Source organism: Anopheles coustani, chromosome 2 (assembly GCF_943734705.1).
Source record: "Anopheles coustani chromosome 2, idAnoCousDA_361_x.2, whole genome shotgun sequence".
NCBI classification, from domain to species: domain Eukaryota; kingdom Metazoa; phylum Arthropoda; class Insecta; order Diptera; family Culicidae; genus Anopheles; species Anopheles coustani.
Genome location: NC_071289.1, coordinates 30698358 through 30723583, shown reverse-complemented (window position 1 = coordinate 30723583; position 25226 = coordinate 30698358). Strand labels below are relative to the sequence as shown.

General features: G+C 43.6%; 3 protein-coding genes across 4 annotated transcripts in view; all 3 read left to right on the top strand.

The window, feature by feature from the left end:
- The window catches only part of LOC131266382 (cGMP-dependent protein kinase, isozyme 2 forms cD4/T1/T3A/T3B), a 107517-nt gene extending 100241 nt beyond the window's left edge, over positions 1-7276 (top strand). For both annotated transcript variants that reach the window (XM_058268879.1, XM_058268878.1), the window contains 6 exons: positions 5182-5418; positions 5491-5640; positions 5713-6206; positions 6287-6412; positions 6472-6661; positions 6731-7276. In XM_058268879.1, the coding sequence (XP_058124862.1) occupies positions 5182-5418; positions 5491-5640; positions 5713-6206; positions 6287-6412; positions 6472-6661; positions 6731-6896 (1363 nt within the window). In that variant the 3' untranslated portion in view covers positions 6897-7276. The remainder of the gene's footprint in view (positions 1-5181; positions 5419-5490; positions 5641-5712; positions 6207-6286; positions 6413-6471; positions 6662-6730) is intronic.
- A 9294-nt stretch (positions 7277-16570) lies between these two features.
- On the top strand, positions 16571-20332 carry LOC131266876 (piwi-like protein Ago3). Its single transcript, XM_058269551.1, has 3 exons — positions 16571-17793; positions 18055-19356; positions 19432-20332. Exons 1-3 carry the CDS (start codon positions 16633-16635, stop codon positions 19516-19518), a joined length of 2550 nt encoding a protein of 849 aa, XP_058125534.1. The 5' UTR covers positions 16571-16632; the 3' UTR covers positions 19519-20332.
- A 2662-nt stretch (positions 20333-22994) lies between these two features.
- Positions 22995-24016, top strand: LOC131266877 (trypsin-1-like). Its single transcript, XM_058269552.1, has 2 exons — positions 22995-23120; positions 23191-24016. The coding sequence occupies exons 1-2, from the start codon at positions 23069-23071 to the stop codon at positions 23910-23912; spliced, it is 774 nt and encodes a 257-aa protein (XP_058125535.1). The 5' UTR covers positions 22995-23068; the 3' UTR covers positions 23913-24016.
- The last annotated feature ends 1210 nt before the right edge of the window (positions 24017-25226 follow it).

Below are 25226 nucleotides of genomic sequence, written 5' to 3'. Positions count from 1 at the left end.
CTAGAATAAACTGTCCATAAAAAAAATAAAATCCATACAGACAAAGCAAATAATATGCTCTTATTCTATCATCAAGAATATTTCTACATATTTTTGAAATGTCTTATAAAATTATAGCTTAAATGCATGAACTAAACGACCATTTCATATGTTCATAAACTACTTCAATGGCAAACTTAATTTTTAACTGTCCGTACCATTCCATTTTGAACGTAATATGGTAGCATAATCGCAATCCCAGTACGACCACCTCCCTGGCGATCTGCAACACTTACCGACTCCTTCTTTGATACCCAATGCTTCTCCGTCTGGACTTTAATGTTTCCTGCATACTTACCCTGACTGCTTGGTCTGTTTTCTTGGTCGACATTTCACCGCTCGACCCAAGGCAAACGTTCAAAAGCTGCCTGGATTTCGCTCACGTCGCGTCGCACCAACAATCACCAACTTCCCTTTCGTTTCGGCCTTTTTTTATCTGATGGTCGAGACAACTCCCTTCGCGAGTCCACCGCTACCATGCGTTTGCTCCCAGGAAAACACCAACCGGTCCAACGACCAGCGTGGGGCACATATAAAAACGCCTGTATCCGATTTTCGAACTGGTTTCGATAAGTTGCTCCCTTGCTAAGGTAACTCCGGTTAGCAGGAAGAAATTATTATGCCGACAATTATTTTAAGACCGAGGTCTAAGATTGACGTTTTTGTAAGCGAACAATTGAGCGGTTAATTATGTGCTCCTGCTGTTTGCGATACATTCCTGAACTTGTTGCCAAACAACAATCTACCAGTGGGTAAGGAAATAAGAATCGAGTTGTACACGAATTTACAAATTAAACCTTTTAAACAGCCTTAGCCATAAGTCTATGGGTGGAATATTGCATTTCTTCAAATTTCCATTTTGATTGTGAACTCGAAGCTCAATCGTTTTCTGAAATGAGGGCATTAATAAATGAGAAATTAATTCATTTTAACGAAAGTTCACTTTCGAGCTCGGAAGTCATCCTTACATAATGGGTTCCGTTTTTCGTCCACAAGATACAGTTTGGGCGTACCGACATGATTTACGATCACACACACGATCGGTGAGGTGAAAGGATCGCGATAGGGACTGATGGCTGACGGGTCGGCTCGTCACGTTGACTAATTTATTACACGCACGTTACAACATGCCCTTTTTCGATCGAACCTTTTGTGTTTTGTTGGTCAAACAGTGTACCAAATCATCTACCGCGTCCGTAGGAACTCATCGCAACGAAAACATTTTCATTAAGTAAACCAAGGAAGCGTTAAACACAGCGTGATCGGGCAAATGTTAAAGAAACCCACCCACTGAACCTTCTCGCTTGTGACATAAAACCAGCCGAAAACAAAACCAGTTTCCTGACATAATGTCCTCGTGACGGCCGAGTTTCGCACCCACGGGCGAAAACCCAACGGCAGCATGCGGGATTTGCAATTTGCTCCATTTTGGGAAGGGTGAAAGTTGTTTCTCCCCACTCGTGCGGACAGTTGCAGTTGCTTGTGGATGATGGATGTACATTTTTACACTTCGGAGCTCCAAAATGAATCTTTTTTTCGGTGACCCTCCCTCCTGGTACTCTCATTTTCGATGCCCTATTACGCCATCGGCAGGATCTGTTGCCCTCTTTTGTGCACTCTTTGTAGTTTCCTTCCGTGCACGAAGGTGTTGGAATAAATCGGCCTCCAAATTCACCCCGAGGGAATGTGGCACGATGCGTTTTGTTTTACCCCGAGGCGACCTTTTTCTCAGCCCCAAAAACTCATCGATATTTACATCTTGATATTTTTGTCTGGAGCACACGTTCTCTTTCGACGAGGAGGAAGTTGTAATTCACTTCACAAATCTAAACACACGTGTTTTGGGATTTTTTGTTTAAAGGTGCAACATTGAACATAACTTTGTACCACTTAAACAACTTCCATATACATTGTCATGTTTGTGTAAATTTTGAATATTTTTTATTTATCTTGATGTTAGAATACAATCACACAAAAAAACAGATCACATTAAAAAGTATTTTTCATTCAAGTCTGATGCCCTACAAAAAAGTGTCAATAAACAACAGAATAACATGCATTCACATATTTTTGCGATCAAAAAGGATAAAATTTAATACAACAGTTGGTTTTCAGTGTTCCAAAAGTTGCAACACAATGTTAGATAACTTTGTATAAAGACTCGTTACTCTCTTTTAAGCTTATTATTGATAGATTGTCATTAAGTTAAATTAGTTAAAATCTCCGATACATAATATACCATTTTCAAAACAGGTAATGTAATAATAATGTTGAGTCACGAAAACAAATGTTTATCACCATGACTCTTCATGCTTCAAAGTAATTAATAATTTTCAAGTAAAAAACTAGAAACAGTTTGGTTAGCAAAATCTTTCCCATGAGTAGAACTTGCATTGGAACCGTTCCGTCTGGAGTAGAATTCGCAAGCATTCGCAATGGTCCGTCCAAGACATTTTCCCACCGGATCTAGCACGGTATCCCTCGGCTACTCTTTTTTTTTTCTTCGCTTTGCTTTCTTTTGCGTGGTGTTTTTGATGACTCTATTACGTGGAGCGCGTAGATTGGTTTCTTTTTTCCTGTTGTTGCTTGCTTAGGGTGTAGATAATCGCGATTTTTCGCTATCATAAGACTTTATTACACTTCTTTCTATCGCCGGGTAGAATACAGGTTGAGCTAAGCTTTCCTAGAGTCGCTTCCAGCTTCGCCGTCATGCGAATTACCGCTCATATTAACGATCGGCTCGTCCGAGAATAAACTGCCTCTGGTCTGAGTCTGGCCGCTAATGTTTATTCAGCGTCCCTAAGAATGAAAAACGGTAGCGAGAATCTTCATGATGTGCGTTTAAGAAGTCAAACAAAAAAGCAAATCTCGACGATCGGTGATCACCTCTTTTCGCACACTGCGGAGGAAAAACGCATAAAAGCGTGTGAAAAATCTCATTCATTCAACTCATTCATTCCAGTGGCTGCACATTAATTAACGAATTACTTCTTGAGTTGAGGTTTTTGTCTCCCTGAGTTGGAAAGAGAAGGGATTGGCTTCTGATGCAGTAGGCCTTTTCGTTTCACTCTCGTTCCCGCTATCCTCCCTTGGATCGAATTGATTAGTTAATAGATTTTCCACAATTTTCCCCTACCACCTCCGGGCGTTTTTTCTCTGTTGCCATTTTTTGTCTTTTCCCGCTTTCCCGCGGTTTATGAGTTTTCAATTAAATCATATTGCATCTTGCACCCCTCCAGGGTATGCAAGGCGAGAGAAAAGAAAGAATTGAAGAAATCGAAATCAATGCCGCTGCACAAAGGAGAGAACCATAAAACTCAGTGAGGTCTGCTGTCATCGTGCCGCCACCGGTATGGCTTATATGTGAATGCATCTTGCATAAATTATGCACAGCAGTTGCGGTGTCGGCACTCGGCAACTGTGAACTTTCATCGCGTAATGTGGAAAAACAGATGCACACAACGCCGGTAACGGATGGCGTGAGCCCAGGCATAAGGGTGATATAATTTTTAGCGATGGCCTTTTTATCTCGAGCCATTTTCATTCTATGCAAAATTGCGTCATGCCCGAGACAATGTAAAGTCATTCGTGACGACATTACATTTGATCGCTTTAATATTGGATTCTAAAAGGCCCCTTATCTGCTGGAGAGTTCTTATATCGGTTTGGGGTTTCATATAAACTGTATGTTTGCATGTTGCATAATTGGAAGTCATTTGTGTGGTATGATTTTTTCTCTATATTATTGCAACGTAAATATTGTTACTTACATAAAAAAATAGGTGATCAACCTTATTCAGAATAACTAAATGAAACAAAATGTAAATTAAGTGAAACACTAAATGAAATATGAAACTAGTCACTTGTTTTAACACAACCTTTCCAGAAGAAACTGTTTGCGGCATAATGACCTACATAGACTGTCATTAAAAGAAGACACACGATTCTCGCATGGAATATTAAACGCAATACAGAACGTTCAAAATTTCGTCTTGACTGTTTCTTGCCGCTCGTCACTTTCAGTCGTGAAGTGAATAATCAATCCATCATATCTCTTGCACATCGTCTCACTCACCGTGCATTTATGACCTTCCCGCTTCCTCCAACTTCCCCGTGTTGCCCAAAAGTGTCCGTCAAAATCCGCCTCATCATGCCATCGACCTCGCCGGTGGTTACGGTTTAGGGCATTACCCTTGACTGACTTATGCCTCCCAAAAATGTTTACCCGAGGCCTCCGGTTCCATCCGGCCATTGTGACGATGGTCTCCACCGGAGATCAGTTGTGGTTTTTTTTTCCTTGCGCTTCCATTGTGGCTTCGAAGCGTGGTTTACCGTCCACGTCCAGATGAACCTATTGGTTTTTCAACTGACCGTCCGACCAATAGGTGTTTACACAATGTTGTTCAAGGTTTCGCGCGTTCAAACAATAGTTAGTATACCGCCTGGCGTCGCCCGCCTCCCTTCAGATGGGACGTCTTTCATTGGAGATGGCAGAACATTTTGTTGATGAGTTCTTGTCCCTTACCGTAGTTTGCAAGTTCTTTGGCCTTCGTCTTCCGGAGCTAACTTAGAAAAGTTTATTATAGTTGCCCCATAAAGACAAGTATAAAGAAAGTTCTTTTCAAATTATTATCTTAAAATAAGAGAATAGTTTTTGTATATTGGAATAAGTGAAGGTAAAACTACTTCTGTTTTGGAGCAGACTGAACAATTATGATGATTAAAATCACGCCAAATAAGTAATTGGTCGCCACGGAGATTTAGGCTCTAAGTAGGGGTTAGAATACCTAACAGAGGTTCAAGCCTCAAATAGAAGTATCCCCACAAAAAAGGGGCTCAAATCCCAAAATTGGATCCAAATTCAGTCCACATTTTATCGAGTTCTTAGTCCCTGGAAAAGGAGTGCCACTTAGGCATTCGAATTACTCCTTCATTCTTCCAACTCATTTACTGTTTGAGTTCGAATCAACGTTCGGAATTGGGTTCATTGGGAATTTGGGATGAGCAATGAGACTTTTAGTCCAATATGTATTTCCTTTTTATCTATGATGTTGAAGTTATTAACTCTAGAGCTAGCTCTAAATCTCTTTTGCCCATACCGATATTTATCGAACTAATTTATCTCTTCTTGTTACCTTCCAGCGTGCCGATCTTCAAAAACCTCCCGGAGGATACGCTGTGCAAGATATCGGACGTGCTAGAGGAGTGCTACTACCAGAAGGGCGACTATATCATCCGCCAGGGCGCCCGCGGTGACACGTTCTTCATCATCTCCAAGGGTCAGGTGCGCGTGACGATACGCCAGCCGGACACGCAGGAGGAGAAGTTCATCCGAACCCTCGGAAAGGGCGACTTCTTCGGCGAAAAGGCTCTGCAAGGGTAAGGAAATCAGCGCGGGCTAGTCGCTAACCGGATAGATTTTGAGACTAACGTTTGTACCATCCATTTTAGGGATGATCTACGCACGGCCAACATCATTTGCGACTCGCCGGAGGGCGTCACCTGTCTGGTGATAGATCGGGACACGTTCAATCAGCTGATCTCGAACCTGGACGAGATCCGAAACCGCTACAACGATGAAGGAGTCAGCGAGCGGAAGAAGTAAGTGGCATGGGGTCCTAGACACCGAACGGATTGACTAATTTGTGTGGGATTCTTCCCTTTTCTCGCTAGGATCTACGAAGAGTTCCGGGAAGTGAAGCTGTCCGATCTGCGCGTCATCTCGACGCTCGGAGTCGGCGGGTTCGGGCGCGTCGAGCTGGTCCAGCTGGCACAGGACAAAGGGCGCTCGTTCGCGCTGAAGCAGATGAAGAAGGCACAGATCGTCGAGACGCGTCAGCAGCAGCACATTATGTCGGAGAAGGAGATCATGAGCGAGGCGAACTGCGACTTCATCGTGAAGCTGTACAAAACGTTCAAGGACCGCAAGTACCTGTACATGCTGATGGAGAGTTGCCTCGGCGGAGAGCTGTGGACGATCTTGCGCGACCGTGGCCACTTCGATGACGGCACCACGCGATTCTATACCGCCTGCGTCGTGGAGGCGTTCGACTATCTGCACTCGCGCAACATCATCTACCGCGATCTGAAGCCGGAAAATCTCCTGCTGGACGTGTCCGGTTACGTGAAGTTGGTTGACTTTGGGTTCGCCAAGAAACTGCAATCGGGTAGGAGGAGGGCAAAAGGGTCGCTTGCCGTTGTAGGATAGCTTTGATCATCCGTTTTCCTTCTTCTCTCCACCGAATAGGTCGCAAAACGTGGACATTCTGCGGTACGCCGGAGTACGTCGCGCCGGAAGTTATTCTCAATCGGGGCCATGACATCAGTGCCGACTACTGGTCGCTCGGGGTGCTCATGTTTGAGCTGCTGACGGGTAAACCATACATTTCCCAACGCTTCAACGATCGTTCTAACCGGAACCCCTTCCCACAGGAACGCCACCGTTCACCGGAGCCGATCCGATGCGCACGTACAACATCATCCTGAAGGGTATCGATGCGATCGAGTTCCCGCGCAACATCACCCGCAACGCCAGCGCGCTGATCAAGAAGCTGTGCCGTGACAATCCGACCGAACGACTCGGGTACCAGCGTGGTGGAATCAGTGAAATTCAAAAGCACAAGTATGTCTCCTATGCAGTTCTGGCTTCCTGGCACGTTCTTATCGCGCTCCCTTTCTTCCCTCGAAACAGGTGGTTCGATGGCTTCTACTGGGAAGGTTTGCGGAATCGTTCGCTACCGCCGCCGATCCTGCCGAAGGTGCAGAGTGTCGTCGATACGGCCAACTTCGATGACTATCCGGCCGATCCCGACGGTCCACCGCCGGATGATCTGTCCGGATGGGATGACGATTTCTAAGCCATCCGAGCATGGCTTCTCCTTCCTCCCTTTCTCTTCGCTTTCTTCCTTCTGTCGCCCTTCGTGTGTCCCCATCTCCGTATCCATTCTCCTCCTGCCCATCCTGTGCGAAATGTGTATGCATGCGATTCGAGTGAATGTGGTCTGTGTTCCTTTTTTGATGTTCTTTCCGCCAATGTGTGTCCTGCGAGTGGATGTTGTGAACGATGTAAATGCAATTCGCCCTCGCACGGGTTGGGAGTGTTTGTTTTAGTATCCCGCTTCGTTTCGTTTGTTCCAATCCATGTATTGTTGTAGTGTTTATTTTTATGTTTTACAAATTTTATCATTTTATTCATAACGAAAGCAAAATAGAGAGAGAAATAAGAATAGAGAGAAGATCGCCCGTGTATCAGATCTTTGTTTTAAAGGGAAGAAAGTGGAAACATTAGAACAAATTTGAACTCGGTAAGCGTTAGCTCGAACCTCTGTAGGAATCTGGGGGTTTGCTTCCTACTCTCTAGCCCGACTGTTTGCTTCATCCTGCGATCAATCAAATCAATGCCTCGGAACTGGAAAAGTGCTGTATAAAACATGTGTACATAAAACGGAGCACATCTGTGGTAAGCCGTGCGAGAGTGTAATTAAAATAACATGCTTTGCAAGTGATTATATAACACGCTTCACAAGCGAACAAAAACATAAACGATTGAAAATAATTTTCTTTATGCAACTGATTAGAATCCAGACTAAGAACCTAAACCGATTCAATGCGAAATAAAAAAAAGTTTATTTTTAATTGAATTTTCAGTATTGTTCGAAAGATACTGTATTCTATTCAAGCGAAAAGAAGAACAATACATGCAAAGGGTAAGTTATTGCCACCTTTTGAAAACAATACAAGAATCAAATGTATATGAAGACAATGTTCGGACGTAAATCAGATACAGTTATCAAAAATTGCGTACACAACAAACTATTGAGAATTCAGACTATCATTAAATGAAAATGATTTGGTTGAAAGATTTCACCGTTGAAAATAGAATATGTTATCCCCACGACAAACGTTCAGGTATTTCAGTCGAAAGCGCCGTAATTAAAGATACTGAAATAGCAACACTATTTCGTGGATAAAAAACCACGCACATCCGTAAAGAATTCGGTCTCGTTTGATTCTGGAGTTCGGATGAGCATAAACCGATTTTAAGGGATTACATCCGGCAGTTCATGGATTCTTTTCTTCAATAAAATGAAATACTGGCGGCGATTGATTTTTCTTCCTTCAGCTGCTCTTTACATGGGTTTCAGACAAAAATGACACAAGATACCCTTACCCATGCTGGAAAACCTAGCCAATCTTTATCTAGCCGACATAACAAATTTTCTGCATTCACAAACTTATTCGCTAAATTGAAAGCTCTTCAAACTCGTTAGATTAGAAATGTATTCCCAAGTTCAATTCAAAGCAATCTTTGATTGTTGGAATGGCCAGAAACACTTTTCACTATGCTGATGAAACTGGTTTGACCAGTTCGCCCGCAGCCTCATCAATTCCATTTACCAAATTCCTTCCACAGAGAGCAAAACAGCACGATTTTGAAATTCTCGACACATAACACCAACCAAATAGAACATAAGCCTGTAAAGGCTAAAGGATCCGGCATAAATTATTTAAAGACATCCATATTTTATTTACTCTTTTCTGAATAAAGTTCAAGAAAGCACCTGCTGTTGCTGGTGGTCAAAATTAAACACTCAAGAAAAATATTGGTGAATTAATGCAGTGTTCATGACGTTTAATGTTACTTCATTACTTTCATTTGTGCAAACAGTTTTCGATGTTGGATTATTGTGGATCCTGATTGTTTGTTTCGTAAACAGAGGCGCATGAAACATTCTAGGGATCTTAAGCAGTTAAGTTGAAGGCCCCTAAAACAGTACATTTAATCAAGTTCAATAATTAATGTTCATAACTCATGATGTTCTGTTCATTCTTTTTATCTAAGTGTTGTTCAATTCAGACTATTCAGACAAACAATTTCTAAACATAAGACGAGCTACCGATGCAGAATGCAGCAATGAATTTACCGCATAAATGAATATCGTTTTTTATTAATTCCCCGTTATTTTAAAACCTTTGTTGATAACCAACTGTCGAATAACATTTCCAGAATGACTAGAAATATTCATACGACATCCGCCAGCGATATAATATATGACATAAAATATGTTGTTGCTGCTTCTTAAAATCAAGAAACTTAAATGCATGTGGTTTTCCTGTTCCAATAACCAATCAGGTTATTGGATACTTTATATTCAACCAATAAATTCTATATGAAGGTGAATAGGCGGTTTTATACAACATTCAAACGGAACCACGTATATTCCCTCCTCCCCTCCTTCACCACTCCATCAAACACCACAACATTTTGAGAGCAGATTATGTACTCCAAATGAGCAACAAATATTGATTCAGCAGTAATCCAACCTGTGAAACCTGTTTTGGCAGTTAAGCATCCCGAAATGGCCACGAAATTCTTTTTTTCACCCAAGATGGCAATGGAAACATGGGAAGAACATTGTTCGCTGGCAAGTGTGGTGGTGTTATATGAAGCTAAAGATCAAAGCTGCATCAGTCATAGCTCTGACTTCAACTTGTGCAGATCCCTGTTTAGTGCCAGTGAAGAGTGTGAACATTGGGAAAAATGTCGCGTTTTAAAACATCATCATGCAGAAATCGCAAATTGCTAAACACTCCTGCCTCTTGGAGGCATATTTTGGTTGTCTTCCTGACACTGTGTGCCTGTGTGTTTGAAATTCAAGGCGATAATGATATTGCTCCGCTCATTCATAACGGCGTGGATGCAGAACAGGGGAAATGGCCATGGCATGCCACGTTGTTAATCGGAGAAGGAGTTTGTGGAGGAACTTTCGTTGACAACAACACAATCATCACTGGTGAATCATAAATATATAGTGGCAAATGTATAGTTGCAGGCAGTCAAAGCCAGGCACATAAAAATCGGACAATCTCTAAATTTTCTTTTCTTCTTCTCTAAATCTGATAACGATAGGTTTTCTTGGTACTAATATGCAGGAATGATTAGTGAAAATGCTTTATCTGTGGAAATAATGGGAAGAAACTGAAGGAAGAATGGAAACATATTTTTTTTTGTTTAAATATTTGTTTAAAATAATTTCAGAAAAAGCAATTATTTCAAACAGAAATTCAGAAAAAGCAATAATAAACAACAACGCATGACAATTTCAACGCAAACAAATGTGTAATAAAAAAACTAATTTCTTTGTCATTTGCATGGTGTCCGACATTGAATGCCTAATTCAAAATAAAAACTGGTTTCACTCGTTTCCCATTATTTCTTCATATTACCAATTTTCTAGCAATTTTTTGGATATTCGTGCAGAGGAGGATAGAAAAAACTGTGAAGCTTCGTGTCGTTTCCAAATCCAAGGATGAACTTTAATAAATTCAAAGCAAAACGATTGTCCGATTTTTGAGCGCCCGACTTTGATTGCCTGCTTACGATTGACATTCAAGAACACACCAATCTCATATTTCATAACTGTTTCAATTTTCAGCCGCTCATTGTGTTGTTAACGGTGATAATGTAAGAAGAAAATATGAGCTACAAGTGTACGGTGGCCGTAAATATAGAGATGCATCCACTAAAGGCCAACAAGAATTCGAGATGGCAAACATGATTGTCCATCCTGAGTATAACGACTCAAATTACGCAAACGATATTGCAATTCTCAAGTTAACGTCTGATATTAACATCACGAACTTCGTACGTCCAGTGTCTATTTGGAATGTTGATAGTGATGAAAATCAAATATTTGGATCGCAAGGAACCTTGATTGGATTCGGTTTGGACGAAGATGATACACTATCTGATACACTTCAAGAAGCAACGATACCTATATTGGACACACAAATGTGCCTTGCGTATGATAAAGAGACGTACGAAAAATACCTAACACCTCAAATGTTCTGTGCTGGTGGAAAAGACAATGTCAGTCCTTGCAACGGTGATAGCGGAGGAGGAATGTTCTTTAACGTCAGTGGCAACTGGTTCTTGCGAGGATTAGTGTCATTCAGCCCAATAAGACCGAACACGAATGCAACTCTATGTGACAGTTCCAAGCCTACGGTGTTTACAGACGTTACCAAATATCGAAAATGGATTTCGCGGTATACAAACACGACAACGTGGCTAAAGGATCAGAAGCCGTGCAAAGACGGTACGATTGAAAAATATACTGAATGCAACGCTGCGACTCGTTTTGAACATGGTTTCTTGCTGTGGGTACTAGAAACTGAGGAAAATGCAATGAGCATCTGGCACTTTTCCTTAAATGATGATACAGCGTTCAACGGTCGTGAAGTCCTGGTCCAACAAAATATTTCCCGGCTCGATAAAGACTGTCTAGAGGGCCGTCTCTACTGGAGCGAACGTGAAACACAATCTATTTTCAGTGCGAAGTACGATGGGACGGATAAAAAACCCTTTATCACGAAGGGACTCGATCCATTAAATTTGGCAGTGGACTGGATCTCACGTCGTCTATATTGGGTTGATCGTGAAAAGAGAACTGTCGAGGTTGCCAGTTTGGACATTCCGGATTTGCGGACAACGGTGATGATCAATGTTGATGGTAATGATAGAATCGCTGTTGATCCGCTGCAAGGTAAACTATACAGAACGCTTGGAGGACGCGGGATCGGATGGTCCAATCTCGATGGATCAGAACCAGAGCTGTTGTCAGCAACCACAGGGATCAAAGGCATAACAGTTTCAATCACCACTGGAGAAATCTGTTACGTTGACGGAAACACATCCACAATAGACTGTATGGATAGTCGTAGTAAGCGGATCCGCACGATTGTCACCAATGTTTCCGACGCTTATTATTTAGCCGCAACTGATGAGAATGTTTTTTGGTCGAACTACGGCAGGTTAGTATTACTCTGATTTGTATATATTGATGATGAATTTCTGTAAATTGTTCTTTCCATTTCATAGTGACACGATCGAAAGTGTTAGCCTGGAGGGGACACGTCAAAAACCTGTATTAAAACCGAATCATACAACGGAATATAAAAGCTTCTTGGTAACCCCAGTGGCCGATGTCTGCCCGATGTTCTACAGCCCATGTGCCATAAAAAATGGTGGTTGTGCAGAAAACACAATCTGCCTTCCCAACCCACGTTCCCAACTAGGTACAATCTGCAGAAGCACTAATTCGCAACCCGATGTCGTACCGGACCTGTCAACAATTATACAATCCAAACCTATTAAACCTATTCGTCAAGGTGAAGGAAAACAAAGGAAATGGCCGTGGCATGTCGCCATATATAGTACGCTGATAAAGAATACTGGCTATTTGTGCGGAGGTACCATCGTTGACGAGAACACTGTAATTACTGGTAATTATTTTTTGTAGACTAAGCCAGACTGAACGAGTCTTATGTTTCTATTCTTGTTTCAATTTCAGCTGCTCATTGTTTTTACTATAATACTACTAAGGGTTTTCGCGTTATGCGCCAAAATGAATTATCTGTACGCGTTGGAAGTGATTATGTGGATGGAATCACCGACGATACACAATTATTATACGTGGCTCAAATTTTATTGCATCCTGGTTATAATCACTCTAGCTTTGCAAACGATATTGGAATTCTGAAATTATCTACTGATATGAATATAACTAACTCCGTACGACCCACAACTTTTTGGAATACAGAAAGTGAATAAGATCAACTTGTTGGTTTCAACGGAACCGTACTTGGATTCAGTTGGAACAAAGACGGTGAGCCATCTGGTAAACTTCGAGAAACCAACTTAACCGTAATTGATTCACAACTATGCCTGGATGACGATAATGCAACGACCGGAAACCGCTTAACAGGTCATAAGTACTGTGCGGGTGAAAGTATTCGAAATAATGTTTGCAACATGGATGGTGGAGAAGGCATGTATTTCAACGTAAATGGGACATGGCATTTACGTGGAATAGTGTCGTTGAACACAATGAGACCTAATGCCACTCCTTCGACATGCGATGGTTTCAAGCCTATGGTGTTTACAGACGTTACCAAATACCACACATGGATTTTGCGGAACACAAACAGGACACAGTGGTTAAAAACATTAGAACCTTGTATGGATGGTGCGATTGCAAAAGACACTGAATGCAATGCTGCGAATCGTTCTGTCTCTGGGTTTCTACTTGCTACTACACAAAACGGCAGCATCTTTCGAGTGCCAACGAATGGAGAACCACCTTTCAGCATAAGTGAGGGAAACTGGTTGTATAACCTGGATTATGATTGTGTTGAAGGCCGCCTCTACTGGGCCGATTATTCCGTTAAATCGATTTTCAGCGCCAAGTACGATGGGACGGATAAGAAAATTTTCATTTCGAAGGATCTCGAATATCCAATGTTTGTTTCAGTAGACCAGATCTCGCGTCGTCTTTATTGGTTTGACAGTAGAAAGGACACAATTGAGGTAGCGAGTTTGGATGACGCGGACTTGCGGACAACGGTGTACTTTAATGCAGCTCAAACTTATGGCATCGCCATTGACCCATTGCAAGGAAAGCTGTACAGATTGCGTGGAGCTAACGCGATCGCGTCGTACCATCTCGATGGGTCTGAACCAGAAGCTTTGTCAAAGCTGACTAAAATAAACGACTGGTACACAGATATCAAGGTTTTCATGGCCACTGGAGAAGTTTGCTATGCTGACACCAACAATAGAATTGACTGTAAAGAACCTCGCAGCAAGCGGATCCGCACAATCGTCGACAACCTGACCAATAATCGTCGCTTAACCGTGTCGGATGAAATGTTTTATTGGACGCAAGAAAAGTGAGTATTTTTCGAAATTATTCTTGCAACAACTGATCTACTTTTATTTTTTTATTATCATTTCATAGTGTCATCGAAAGTATTAGCCATCATGGCGTACGTCAAAACCCTTTAACGTTGTTGGATGCGACGAGAAACATGAAATTGATCACAGCTGTGACCAACGTGTGCCCCGTATTCTATAGTCCGTGTGCCATCAACAACGGCGATTGTCCGTCTGGCACGCTCTGCCTGCTAAATCCAACCGTCGCGTCGGGCAAGATCTGTAAATGTACTAAAAATTGTACTGAAACACTTTCTGTGGACTAAAATCGTCAAACACTAAAATAAAATGCAAGGTTTTGCAGATCATATCGTAACAGTAGCAGCATTATTTCTCACTGCAGCACATGATATTCCAGCAGCATCAGTTGAGTTTATAACGCGATCATGTTTATTATAACGTTGTCAGTTGAAATGGTTATCGCATTAATTGATATTGTAATCTTGGTACAGCAGCTTGAGCGACGTACGCATCTAGCGAGTGTTAACATAACGTGTAGAAACATTTACGAGTAGAAGGAAGAATCTGAGAGAATTTCCGTGAAACTTTAATGGTCTTATCACACTGATCACCAATTGTGGCTTGGCAAAGTCACTGGACTGGTTAAACTAGTCTATTGAGCAAGCTCATTTCACTAACGGCCCACTCGTTTGACAGTACAGTGGCTTTACCAATTCCACCATTGGTGATCAGTGTGACAAGGCTATAAAAGCTACGTTATAAAACGCACTTTGAGTTTGTTAAAGACCGCAAGACGCTATCTATCACCGTAGGCACAAGAGGCAAAAAACATGTTCCCGTTGCATTCCAGAAGAGTCATCAGTACATAATGAGATGACGCGATATGCATATAAATTTGTTGATAAAAAATACATGTTTGTCTAAAAAATAGACGACTATCAATTCAATACATCGACTATCAATTCAGCTGACCGGGCGTCTCCATCCTGCTAAGCATTTCTATTCGCGGGACTTCTTTATACACGGGGTCCACACTACAGCGCGACGTCCCGCCACGAAACGCGACGTCACCTGACAGGCGGCCGAACTCCATACAAAAAAAAATGTTGCACAAATCGCGCTAGTGTAGAAACAGCGAAAAACGCGACGTCGCGCTAGCTTATGTCAAATGTCAATTCGAAACGTAAACAAACCGATAGCTGGACAAAACGTAAACAAACCGAATCACAAACGCGAACAAAACGAGCAATATTCTTCACGAAACATCGGATTTTTCGTTGTACTACTTATTTTTAGGCTTCACAAATGTAATTCAGTTATCAAACTCCGTTTTGATTGATATTTTTACCAAAGTTTTTTCGGGTGCCGAAACGTAAACAAACTGCTCTTCAACAAGTAGGAGATGATATGGAAATACAGTCGACTCTCGATAATTCAAACGTTCGATAATTCGAAACTCTCGATAATTCGAAGTATATCAGTAGTCCCTTGGAAAACTCTCACTATTTCGAATAAAAACAATACGATTTGGTACACTCGATAATTCGAAGAAAAATTCAAAGCTAGGTTGCTCTCTTCACGCGGTAGTTCGAAGCTGTATCCACTCAACTCGCAACAATTCGAAGTTCTGAGCAAGTTGAAACGTAATAGAACGCGTCACATTGCGGGTGCCCTATAACACTCTGTTGAACAGGGACGAAGATTTTCGTCCGAATTAGACTACATGGTGTAGACGGGCAGACGGACATATTTGGGGCACACATGCTTTGTGGGAAGGTTCACAAGGAAAAGTGAAGAAAAAACAGTTAGCGAAAACGGTGGGTAAAGGCATAGCATAAATCAATACACGCATACTTATTTCCAGTTCATAACTCAGCAACCGTAGCTGCTTATTTCCTACCACTCTTGATAATTCGAACTCTCGATAAATCGAACTTTTTCTGGGTCCCTCCAACTTCGAATTATCGAGAGTCGACTGTATATACTTCCTACGGCGGGCCAAAATATCGTCATTGTTTGTTTAAGTTTGTTTTCTCAGTGAATTTCAAATGTAGAAGCGCCAAACTCACTCAGGGTGCATAAAATACGTAGCTAAACAAATATCATCCATTACTACCTCAAAATTCAACAAAAAAATTTAGCCGAGTTTGCGCCCCAATGTGATACATATTTCCACATACTCCCCTACCTCTGTCGCGCTTGGCTTGCGCGATTGTTCTGCCGAAACTGGGCTACTTTTGAAACGGGACGTCGCGCTGCAGTGTGGACCCCGAGTAACGGTCTTTTTGTAATGTCGCAGAAAGTTGCGACGAAAACGTTTGCCAGATCATCCAACGCCGCGACCCGGTGCCGGCGGGAGTTTCTGCGACACTTTTGACATGCAAGATGGCCGACTTGGGCTACTTTTGATTACTTTGACACTTCCACAAATCGGTCGCACAAAACCCGGTCGCAGATATGTCGCAAGGCCGTGTAAACGCATGGTAATGCAGATGTCATCCGCGCGACAAACGCAGAGTATTTCTTCATGTGTTTAAGCTTGTTGATGGTGACAGATGTCATCGAGGAAAAACGCACACAAAATTACGCATGTAAAACTGCTCAGTTCAAGGAAGTTGTGCGTTCATGAGAAATAGAACGAAAGTTGAGTTATTTTCAGCGCAATATTTTATTCCAGCTAGTATTCCAGCATGACTTCGCGACTCAATTTTCTCCGTTCGCTAATGCACCGGGCGGAAACGGCCGAAAGCGTTAGTGATCAGGCAGATTCTGGCTATCAGACCGGATCCACACCGAATACACAGCCCACTCAGTCGTCGCACAGCTCGGCCGGGGTAAGTCATGGCCGCGGAAGGGCAATGCTTCTGGATCGGTTGCACGAGCGACAGCAGAATAGTGGTATCGTGCAGGAACAACCGTGCCAAAAAACAACCGTTGTTGGCCGCGCACGGTTCGTGCAAATGATAATGGACCGGTCTGAGCCGCAGGGGTCGAAAGATGCGACGGCAGAAGTTACCGCTCAGCTGCAAACAGCTTCGCTTAAGCAAAACGATCCGCCCGGAAAACCGGAACCGAAGCCTACTCCGTCGGCGGTGGAGCTTCCGAAGGACCTGCCAACGGAACCGGTCGTACGCACTGGCACGACCGGAACCTCGACGAAGCTGTTGTGCAACTTCATGGAACTGCGTTGCGAACCGAACCGCGGCATGTTCCTGTACACGGTCGACTTCGATCCGGTGCTTGAATCGAAGAAGGAGCGCTACAAATGTCTGGAGGAAAATGTACATATCTTCGGCAAGACACACACCTTCGACGGAACGATGCTATTGATGCCGCAGGCACTCCCGCAGAAGCTCATCGTGATCGACATGAAGCGCCCACTGGAGGGTTCGCCCGTGCGACTGACGGTTACGTTCCGCGCACAAAAGCGAATGAGCGATAACGTCATGTTCTACAACAAGCTGTTCCGGCGCATCATGGGCATCCTGCAGCTGACCGAGATCGGTCGGAAGAACTTTGACCCGACGCAGGCACGCATCGTGCCGCAGCACAAGCTCGAGGTGTGGCCAGGCTACGTGACGGCAGTGAACGAGTTCGAGGGCGGGCTGATGTTAAACCTCGACATTACGCACCGTGTGCTGATGCAAACCACCGTTTACGATCACATTAAGATGACCGCACTTGCCTCCCCGAATCAGTTCCGTGAGAACTTACTCAAATCATTGCTCGGCGTGGTGGTATTTACGCGGTACAACAAGAAAACCTACCGAATCGACGATGTTTGCTTTGACACGAACCCGCTGTCGACGTTTAAGTACGGCGATCGTGAGATAACCTACATCGAGTACTACAAACGGCAGTATGGAATCGATATTGTGGATCACAAGCAGCCGCTTCTGCTGCACAGAACCGAGCGTCGTGTCGCTGGCAAAGAGCAACCGGAACAGATGCTCGTTTGCCTGGTGCCGGAAATTTGTTACCTGACAGGATTGACGGATGAGATGCGCAGCGACTTTAAGGTGGGTTTTTGACTTTGCGTTGTGATATTTGTCTCTAATGTCACTTAGCTCAGGCACTTGAAATTATGTATCTGATTTATTGAAAATTTGAGATAATTTAAATGCATTTGAAATACGTTGTACTATGAAATACAATCCATTGTGCGACTTTTTATAGCCTACTACAACAAAATACTAATATAATATACCAATAACACAGTTTCATAGGTTGAAAAGAGGATATATTTGAATAGAAAAAATTTCCCCTCATTCTCGTTGTAGGTCATGCGGGACATTGCGACGTACACACGCGTCACGCCCAACCAGCGAATGGCTTCGATGGAGCAGTTCTGCAAGAACGTCAACTCGAACGAAAAGGCCCGCACACTGCTTGCCTCCTGGGGGCTCGAACTGAAGACGCAGATACGCCCCGTGGTCGGTCGCACGCTCCCGACCGAAACCATCCGCTTCGGCAATGACGCGACCACCAACGCGGGCCAGATGGCCGATTTCAATACGCAGATCACCAACAACCACATGCTCAAGGTGGTCAACATCAGCAACTGGATGTTGGTGCACACGAGCCGGGACACCCGGGTCGCGACCTCGTTCATGGACTGCGTGAATCGAAACTGTCGGCTAGTCGGCATCAGCATTAGCGCCCCGCAGCGGGAGGTGATCCAGCAGGACTCGACGCAGCAGTACGTACAGCTGTTGCGTTCGCGCGTCCGCCCGGAAACGCAGATCGTGGTGATCATCTTTCCGACTGCGCGCGAAGATCGATACGCTGCCGTGAAGCGCTTGTGCTGCTCGGAGCTACCAGTGCCGTCGCAGGTGATCAATGCGCGCACCCTCATGAACGACAAGAAGGTCCGCTCGATCGTGCTCAAGATTATCCTGCAGATGAACTGTAAGCTCGGCGGTTCGCTGTGGGGCGTCAACATTCCGCTGAGCGACACAATGATCTGCGGCATCGACACGTACCACGAGGCGAAGCGCCAGAACGCGTCGGTGGCCGCGTTCGTCGGCTCGCTCAATCCCGACTTCACGCAGTGGTACTCGCGCGCCACCATCCAGTCCTGCAAGGAGGAGTTCATGAACGGGCTGTGCGCATCGTTCGAGAAGACGCTGAACGCGTACCGGGGGCGCAACTGCAGCCTGCCGCAGCGTGTGATCATCTTCCGCGACGGCGTGTCCGACTCGCAGATACGGATGTGCGAGGAGTACGAGCTGCCGCAGCTGTTATCCGCCTGCGAGATGGTCAAACCCGGCTACCAGCCGAAGATAACGTTCATCATCGTGCAGAAACGGATCATCACGCGTTTGTTCAGCATGAACGGGGCGGACGGGATCGGAAACCCGCCGCCCGGTACGGTGCTGGATCACACGGTCACACGCCGCTATCTGTTTGACTTTTTCCTCGTGTCCCAGTCCGTCCGGCAGGGTACGGTTTCGCCGACCCACTTCGTGGTTCTGCGCGACGATTCAGCGTTCTCCCCGGATATTCTCCAGCGGCTGGCGTACAAAATGTGCTATATGTACTACAACTGGCCCGGTACCGTTCGCGTACCGGCCTGCTGTCAGGTAGGTTACCGGCCCTAACGCCCTTCAACGCGGCGCCCTTTTACTGATGATGCATCTTCCCTTTCTCTCCCACAGTACGCACATAAATTGGCATATCTCGTGGGTCAATCGGTCAAACGGCAGCCATCCGAAACGCTGTGCGACAAACTGTTTTATCTCTAATTTCAATCACAATACTTCTTTCTTCCATCCCATATTTCTAAGGTTCGCAATTGTTTTTTTTTTTTCATTTTTCAACTCGATTCATTTTGATTTATAAGAAACAAACACTCAGAAGAGCAAGAAATCAAACAACTAACAATAACGAACATTAGTTCGTTCAAGTGGAAGAAGAGAAGTGGGGCTTACTGTACACATAACTTCTCTCGGTTGCGAGATACAGTCTATGTTGACGTTATACATTCCCCCGGCAATACTAATAATTCTATTGACATTAACATTTCATTTATCATAAACATTTTTTTTCGTTTTTTTTTCTCTGCCACTCTTTCAAAATGTACGACCCAGAATTTGATGGGAAATCACTTCTTTGGTTATCGAAAACAACAAGAATATCCATATAAACAATATAACCCTTTTAAATGGGGCCTTATGTGAACAGAAGACTGAATTTAACTTCTGTTTATTTTGCTTATCAAAGATTTATTTTATTTTTTCTAAATTAAAAAAAAATCAGCTTTTATGAAACTCCCTTTTTTATGAACGGATGAATTGATCGGTTGAATTATGTTGTTTCGGTGACTTCTAGTGTTGATTAGGAGTTGATCTTCCTTTGCTTTACTTTGAATCTTATTCCGTACCATGTCTACTTTCGTTTATCTTTAAAATAATTATTATTTTGATCACGCTCTTCCGGATACGTCGCGGAAGCCAAGGAAAACGAAACGCTGTGTTCATTGTAGCGTCGATCTCAGCGAAGAGTTGTTTATGTTTGCCTAGCCTTAAGAAATGAAATATACTCCGTGACCTGGATTGAAAACGGACTGCGAGCTCCGTACTGTTGGCATGTATTTGTACTAATGCCCCGATAATATTTGAAAACTATAGAGGGTATATCACCGCATAGCCTTACATGTGCAAATGGACTAATTTAAATTATTTTACATACAAAATTCAAGGACGCTAATCACTTTCTTTAGAAAGCATTTGCAATGGTAACATTCCTTGTAATTTTTGGAACAAACCGTTCAGTGTTATACTTTAATTCAACATGTTCGACATTAATGAATGTGCTGTAAATGGATAAAGGGAGGCATTACTTTAGTTCTTCAGTTGATCTTTTACAGCAAATTTACAAAGGAGGTTTTTTGTTGTGTTGCTTTGACAATCAGCTCGAAGGGGATATGAAAGTTCCTGCCGGAAATGGCCTCTAGAAAACTGCATAAAAATAGGATGCATCGTTTTGGTCACACCTGGTCATCATGTCCAAAAATCACTGGTGGAGATGGAAAGAAAGATCATGTCACCCAGATGCCGTACGATCGCTGAACATGTCATAGAGTTATTTTTTAAAGATATTTAATTAATGTAACCGCGTAGGGTTTTTTTTCCTGACCATTGATGAAAATCAAACCATTTTGTCAAAGGTACACACGACACTTTGGAATGTGTGTGCAGCGCTTACCTGCTGGTGCCGCCATACCATGCTTTCCCTATAAACACCAGTATCCCCCGGATTTTCCTGTTCACGTGCAATTTCGCGCCCTTTTTTCTGGCGCTGCCTTGAAGTGCGCCGGTCCATTGTTGTACGGCCGGAAAAGATTAACATGCACGGGTGTACTCGTCACTTTCTTTCCTAAGGGATGTGTGCACACACACACAGAATGGAAAATTCAATTCCGCCCCCCCATTTCCTCGAACGCTGTTCTTAGCCTTTGCAGCGGCCTTGGCGCCTGGTAGCGAAAAGGGCGGATGTGACGCGGTTCCGCTGGTCGTATCTAGGGCAATTTGTTTATAAATAGATCCTAAGTCCGAATAATCGATACACACGTCGTTATCCGCGGCTTTGGTCCTTGCGCCCGAAGCTCCCAAAGGGCGTGTTTCGGCGGCGAAGAAATTATTGGAAGGGACAGCGAACGCCGTAGTGCGAATTGTGCGTAAAAACATCCAACTGTGGTCTACGGTAGAATTGGTTCATGCTGCGGCCCCTTCCACTATTGTTTGTCTTAGTCCCCAACCATGCTTGCATGTGTGCGTTATGGGCGTTGGCGTGCTGGCCAACATAGGAAGCAGCACAAATGCCGGCAAGCATTAGGATTGTCCCGTGCTAAGTAAAGCCTCCCCTACAAACGACGAAGAAATTTTCTCTCGATTTACTAATGTCTGTGGGTGAGAGAGCTTTTGGCAAAAGGGAAAAGCAGACCCTAATAAAATATGCATTGGTCCTAGTCCGCGTCGTTACGTTTGCGATGGAAAAAACGGCGTGTCCCTTTTCGCCTTCAACACCAACACATCGCATTCGCGTACGTACGGGATGGATGCAAAAATAAGGCGCAATTTCCCAGTGCGCGTGTTCGGCGCCATATTACGCCAAGGATAGTACTTCCTGTTTCGTATTTTGTATTTTTTTTTCGTTTATGTTTGCACTGGCTGGGAATATGTCTTTACGTTTACGTTCTAAATTTACCAAACTTACTGATCTACTTAGTTTATCCTTCGAATATCAATGTTTTTCTCACCAATTTTGCACGAAATACTCTTGCGCCAAATTTTGTAATTTTTCTTGCTGTTCAAAATTGGCCACGGATCGATAAAATCTAAACGTTAGATAAACGAAAAACTTTTCAATATCTTGTAAACTCATGTAAAAACGCCTACATCGAATGTAACACTAAAATAGCAAACCCTTTGATACGCTGTTGATATGAATTATAAGTCCCAATAAATCTGAGTTTTGATACTATTAAACTAACGTTGTTGAAGTATTTAGAAAGAAGATGCTAAAGTGTGATCAAACTTGTGGTTGTTGATTTTTTAAATTGAATTACGGGAACATTTATCTGTTCTTTTCATTAACAAGTTTATTGTTATTGTACACATTTCATACCAGCATTTTATTATTTATGAATAGTAAAAAAGCGAGATCAGGGCAAAGTTGGATTTTAACGAAACATTGAGACGTTAAAAGATGCTTAGTTGAGTATCTGTATGATAAAAAAATGCTCAGCTATTTAAAATCAGGTCAAGATGCAAACACTTTTTGGCGACAATTGTAATTATAAATTTAAATCGAACGAATTTACCGCGAACAAGATCGTTTTAATCTACCCTAGCAATTCACTTTCTTGAAACCTACAACCAATTTTTTATCGGAAAGATACGGCATGAGTAGAATGTTGCATTATATAGGATGCCTTCATGTGTTCCATTCTCACGGGGTGCCGTCCGGAAGCGGCATTGCACAATCCGGGCACTTCAGGAGCACCAATTGCGCACAGTGTTGTGCCGCACGCGCAAATCTTTTCCAATCAATGTGATTTGCCTTAAGTTGGCCAGGATTAGTGTGGCTTCCTTTGGGCGCTAGACCCGTTCAAGTGGCTCCACGCATGGACCCTCGTCGAACGATAAGCTGTTGAGAGGGATTGACCAGGGCGGAGCTATATAATGGTCTGTTTGGTAGTTTCCGACATGCAGTCCGTTATCAAAGAGCCGCATAGAAGAATTAGTTGTGCCTAAAAGAGAGAAATCTTAAATCATCAATACCAAGTAGACGATGAAAGTCCAATGCCTACTGCTTTTGGGTTTGCTGCTCGCTGCTACAGCAGGTATGTTCTCCATCACGTTGTCCAGTTGGTTTGGCAAGTCTATCGTTCTTCTGCCATTTTCCCTTCGTAGTTGAGTCGGCACGTACCCGGTTCCGTCCGCGCATCGTTGGTGGCATCCCGATCGATATCACTGAGGCGCCGTTCCAGATTTCGCTGATGCACAACAACCGTCATGCGTGCGGTGGTTCTATCATTTCGGCCGAATGGATCCTAACGGCGGCGCACTGCGTCGACGGTACAACAATCGACCAGCTGTCGGTGCGAGCCGGTTCGACGCTGAAGGCACGCGGTGGCTCGATCCGCCAGATCGAGGAATCGATCATGCACCCGGACTGGGACGATGGCTCGAACGATTCCGACATTGCGCTGCTGAAGCTCGCCGAGCCGCTGGAGCTGGACGACGAACGGATCATGACGATCGAGCTGGAGCCAGCGGGCGCACCGGAACCGGCTCCGGGCACCCGATCCACCGTGACCGGCTGGGGAGTCACACTAAGCTCCCTCCAGTCGAACCGGGTACTGCGGTCGACGGATGTTCCGATCGTTTCGCGTAGTGATTGTGGCGTGGCGTACCAGGGCTTTGGACCGATTACGGAGCGTATGATTTGCGCCGGGTTCGTCACCGGTGGACACGACTCGTGCCAGGGCGATTCGGGCGGTCCGCTCGTGGTGGACGGGCTGCAGGTGGGAGTGGTCTCGTGGGCCTCCGGCTGTGCCCGACCGGGTTATCCGGGTGTGAATGCGCGCGTTGCCTCTGTCCGTGAATGGATTCGTGAAAAGAGTGGTATTTAAGGTGTCTCCGACAATCTTTCTGAAGACACATTATATTCAATAGAAGTAAAACAGCCATACGGTATCAATAAAACGGAGCAGTAGAAATCATTTAGTCACGTTGTTCAAAGAGAGATATATTTTTTTTTGCCTAATTAAATATCTCGCATGTTAAACACTAGGATACGGTTAATCTGAGAAAAGAGTACGCTGTAATAAAATTGAACAATGGTTACTAAAATGAAAGTTAAAAGAACAATACTCTACCCACGAACAATAACTGACGATTCGAACGGAGTAATGCATATGTCGAACTTTGGAACAATTTAACGAGGTCGAGGTAAAGAGACGTCAAAAAGGTGGGACGACCCAACCTTGTGCAGCTTCGATTTAATAGCCTTGGGACGGCTCATTTGGATTTTCGTAAATGTTTCGAGTTTTTTGCTACTCAGACACTTTATGCTAAATGTTGCGCGTCATTAAAAGACCTAACAAATTAGCTATTTCAGTCGGTATTTTATGTTGGGACCAAGGTGTTTGAGTCTTGTTGATGCCAGTTTGGCGCGCTGCAGCTTTGTTCTAGTGTTGGGTAAATCGAATCCCCAAATCCGAATCCCAATCCATCAAACAGTTGCGAGACGATGTAAACCATTCAGTGACGGTCTTTTTCCACAATAAAAACATGCCACACATTTTAGATGTGATCTTCACCGTTATTAGCAGTTCTGTTGATCATAAAAATCTTCTAACACAAGGAAATCATGTGCTTCGCAGGCATTGAAAAGTGGGCACAGCTTTTTTTTTTGTAAAGGCTGATTCGCACGTCGGCAAGTGGCAAGTGCAAGTGGCAAGTTGCCGCGTACCTACCCCGTGCGAATCAGGACCTAGCAAGTGGCAAGTGGCAAGTTGCTACTTGCCACTGGAATAGAACCGAGTCTATTTTTCGGGCAAGTAGCTGGATGTATTGGTTGACAACTCGTGTAAATACAAGATGTCAAACAAAAACTGTTTCATTTTCGTGATTTGTTTAGGATAATTTTCGACTAATGTTCAAGAAATATTATTTGATCGTATCGTTGATCGATCTTTTCATTTATTGATGATGAAATAATGGTAAAATAAAATTTATTCGTTATTGTGTACTTGTGTGAGTGATCAAGTTACCGGCAAGTACTTGCCTGCAGTGCGAACGGCTACTTGCCACTTGCCTGCTTACTTGCCACTTACACTTGCCGACGTGCAAATCAGCCTTAACATTGTCTAAGAAGATTATCATTGTAGAGTGGTAGTTTTATTCAAAATGCGATAAAAATGTATATCAGGTGCTGGTCTGAA